Raw genomic sequence first — 4,257 nt, forward strand, 5'->3', positions numbered from 1 at the left:
AAATGACAAGCAAGGCCGCTACGATGCCTGCGTTGTTGCCTGGTTCGCCTGCCCGGTTTGGTGCGTCCTTCCCGGCAGCGGCCGAGGTCGAATGACAACATCTGACGCTCCCGTCTCTTCCTTAGAGATATATAACGTGATAGTTTTAAAGTGTCGTTAAAGTTAACAAACACTTTCAAAGTTAGCATGTGTATAACGGGAATGCAATTGCTAAAGTTATGATACTACTGTGTGCGTATTAGCACGATTGGCTACGTACAGTTTTAAGTGTGTTAAATCTAAATTGCAGTTTTAAGTTCGTGCCAATCTTAATTGTATTGTTACAGTCATACGAATTACACTAATTTACAGGAACTACATTGTACGTGTTATAACGTACCGTTTTATTTAAAGATTAAAGCAGTCTAGACTTGAAGCTTTTGTGACTGCAAGGAATCATATTCTTAGGTGTTTTCGGTAAAGTCACGTAGGTAAAACATCAAAATTAATAAAATAATAAAATAAAGATAAAAAATATTTTTATTTTATTATGTTTGATGTTTTACCTACGTGACTTTACCGAAAACACCTAAGAATATTAAAGCAGTCCCCTTGGTCAGCCACACCGAAACATTGGCCACTGAATCTGCCGGACATATATTGCCAGGCGCAAGAATTACTAATCTACAACTCGCATCGTAACAATAGCCTGATTTACTATTCTAGTATATATTACAAACAGGTCCCTGCGGGGTGGGCTGGTAGGAACGAATAACCAAAGAATATAAACATAATGTATTATTCACTTGTTTAGCCAGGAAAGCCTCACTGAGTCTAAAGCAGGGGTCATGAATCTTTTTGACTGGGAGAGCCATAAAAGCCAAATATTTCTAAATATATTTCATTGAGAGCCTTATAGTATTTTTTACGTATAATAAATTAAATGTCTTACTTTTAATGCGACTTCTGGTCACGGGTGCCGTGACCCGAGAAATGTTATCTTCAAAACTAATTTCTGTTTACTTTAAAATGACACAGTATTATTAAGCAATATCACAAGTATTTTAAAATCAGTTCCAAACTGATTTTTATATTATTATTTTCAACTCAAAATTGTCTGGGAGCCATATGCCGTCACCGGAAGAGCCATATATGGCTCGCGAGCCATAGGTTCCCGACCGCTGGTCTAAAGGTTTTGTAGGGTCCTGCCAAGTGTTTGCAGTAGGGGGCGATGTTGCTACACGGACGGACGATATAATCTATTGTAGGCTGGTTCACTTCGTTCCTACCAGTATAACCCCCAGTCAAATCTTTGCACCTGACGAATTAATGAGTTGATGATGACGTTACCCTGCTGCTGCTGCTGCTCTATATAAGACGGGAGACAGAGCAGAGCCTCACCATTCTGGCGAATTGCCCGATGATGCTGGATGCAATTACCAGCGAAACGTCGTACAACTCAATTGTAAATGTTGTGGTTTCACGCTTCAACACACCAGTGTGGGGCTAAAGTAGTGAACTATTTAATTGCAGATGTGCAGCGCCTTGCGACCTCTGGTTGAAACCGCGCTTAATAAGCGTAAATTAGTTATTATGAACGCATTAATCTCAGTTGTAAAGTCAAAGTGAGAGGCGTTTCCTGCATCAGATGAACGCTGAAGGCACCGGTGTTCATCTGTATCAAGTGAGAGAATTTCTCTCACTTGATACAGCAATCGTGCTGTGACGGTTCCACCTGAAGACGGAAGCTTGTGTTGCCTCCGAAACGTCGTGATTTTTATTTTATTTTTATTTTACTTTTATTAATTGTAATTTTTTACCTACGTGACTTTACCGAAAAAACCTTAGAATATGTTCATCTCCTGTTTAACAGCCCTGCAGAGCCCAGCGGTGGAAATTCCACATTACTTTGGCGGCAGAGGGTAGGACAAACTGGAGAGCCACACCGACCCAACTGTGTCTGACATGACATTAAAACTAATGACGTATTTACGAATCGTCGCTCGGAGAAAAAAAACATGTATACTATTATCAATAAGAATTATAATTACTTTTAAAAAGATATTGCATGTGTGCGCATTTCACACATGTATTTTACAATGTCAAAATAATTCGTTAAAAATCACTGCTAAGAGATAAGACAACATCTACTATCAAAAAAATACTTTAAAAAATAATCTATTTTGCGTGTGTGCGCATTTCACATGTGTGTATTTTATAATCTCATCCGTAGATGCTTCAGGTGTGCCGGGCTCCCTCCCAGCGCAACCGGTCAGTCCGCTTGTCCTCTAAGCCCACCAAACCCACCACAGCTCCACGAAAGGTGAGACATTGACTACTCATCCGCCTCGGGGGTAATATCATGAATCAACGGATGACATTGCGGTGCAAATGTCAAATATTGTGTGTTTACTCTCCAACATAGTAGTAACTCATCTTCTTGGTTCTTTCGGTAAAGTCACCACGTAGAAGGGAAGTAATAAAATAATAAAAATAAAACATAAATAATTCTCACGACGTTTCGGCTACAACTCAAGCAGCCGTCTTCAGGTGAAGAATGAAACACTGCCAAGCTTGGAGCTTTTATATAAGCTGGGTTGGAGGTGGATGAAGAGCTCCTTGACAAAAGAATTTGCATATCAAGGCGCTCTTCTTCCACCTCCAACCCAGCTTATATTTACGCTCCAAGCTTGGCAGTGTTTCATTCTTCACCTGAAGACAGCTGCTTGCGTTGTAGCCGAAACGTCCTGAGAATTATTTATGTTTTATTTTTATTATTGTATTATTTCCCTTCTACGTGATGACTTTACCGAAAGAACCAAGAAGATGAATCCCTGCAGTCACGAAAGAAGCTTTAAATCGAAATAGTAGTAACTGTTCGGCACGTTTTGTTTCCGTGACAAACCTTAAGTAATTGGCTGCGTCGGATGGTGTCGAGTTAACGACACGTATATTTACGCCATCTAACCCAAAAAAAACCTCTGTTATGAATAATATTTTATCGCGAAAGCCTACGTGTGAAATTGAAATCCTTTCGTGTTTGCTCGGCATCTAAAATAGCCATTCCGCTTGTTATGAACCTGTCAAGAAAGGATGACCGGCACACCCACTTCCATAACTTGAACTCAGGAATTCACTTGTTGGTTCAGTGTCTCTCACGCAACCATTGTTAAACCCTTCTGATAGAAATCCAGACCCAGGATCTCAGCAGTGCTTGCTCAGTATCTTAAAAAAAAACTCAACTAAGATAAAACTATATTTTACCATGTAAGGCCCACCGAGCTATGTCGCTCTTTTTAAATCCTTTATATTAAGTTCACGTGCTTGCTTGCTTGCTTACGACCGTGCAAATCTTTCCGTCGTTTTTTAACCCACTTCCCGTGATCCAATCGAGCTGACATTTTGCACACAGACTCGTTGTGCGTGACAATTTATTTTCGTGAAAAAATATTTCCAAAATGTTCCACTTTTTAGGAAAAAAAAAAATTCTATTTAATTTAAAATACCAATGTGATAAAAAGAAACTCTTACTCAAGAAAACAGAAATGAATAATAAAATAAAACCGATGCCACGCATATAAAGGATTTATAGTGAAAAACTTTGTTTTTACGGGTTAATTTTTTCAGAAGCGACGTGGCCAGCGCAAATGACAGCTCAGCGAAGTGGATTATCGTCGTCTTTGGAATTTATAGCAGCCAAATACTCTTAAACGCACGTTGACTCTAAATGTAGAGGGAAAAAAACAGGAGGTCCCGGAGAAAAATCCACGCGACCACAGGGAGAGCATTCAAAATCCAAATATACAGCAGCAGGTGTCAGGGTCTCGATCGAACCCCCGACCTCCTGTACACCAGGCGAGGTAGTTTACATCTCACCACCGTGATGATGATGATGATGAGAGGGACACGCAAACTCCAAATATACAGCAGCAGGTGTCAGGGTCTCCATCGAACCCCCGACCTCCTGTACACCAGGCGAGGTAGTTAACATCTCCTAGCCACCGTGATGATGATGATGAGAGAGACACGCAAACTCCAAATATACAGCAGCAGGCGTCAGGGTCGGGATTGAACCCCCGACCTCCTGTACACCAGGCGAGGTAGTTAACATCTCACCACCGTGATGATGATGATGAGAGAGACACGCAAACTCCAAATATACAGCAGCAGGCGTCAGGGTCGGGATTGAAACCCCGACCTCCTGTACACCCGGCGAGGTAGTTAACATCTCACCACCGTGATGATGATGATGAAGAGAGACACGCAAACTCCAAATAT

At 40.9% G+C, this 4,257-nt stretch overlaps 1 protein-coding gene across 1 annotated transcript in view; it reads left to right on the plus strand.

Annotated features, from left to right (window-relative positions):
• Window positions 1-105, plus strand: part of LOC133358580 (lipase member H-like) — a 16,832-nt gene extending 16,727 nt beyond the window's left edge. Inside the window, 1 exon segment of the mRNA XM_061576948.1 lies at window positions 79-105. Coding sequence (XP_061432932.1) covers window positions 79-105 — 27 coding nt within the window.
• Window positions 106-4,257: the final 4,152 nt, after the last annotated feature.

This window comes from Lethenteron reissneri, chromosome 62, assembly GCF_015708825.2.
Source record: "Lethenteron reissneri isolate LAM-NWPU_2019-01 chromosome 62, ASM1570882v1, whole genome shotgun sequence".
Taxonomy (NCBI): domain Eukaryota; kingdom Metazoa; phylum Chordata; class Hyperoartia; order Petromyzontiformes; family Petromyzontidae; genus Lethenteron; species Lethenteron reissneri.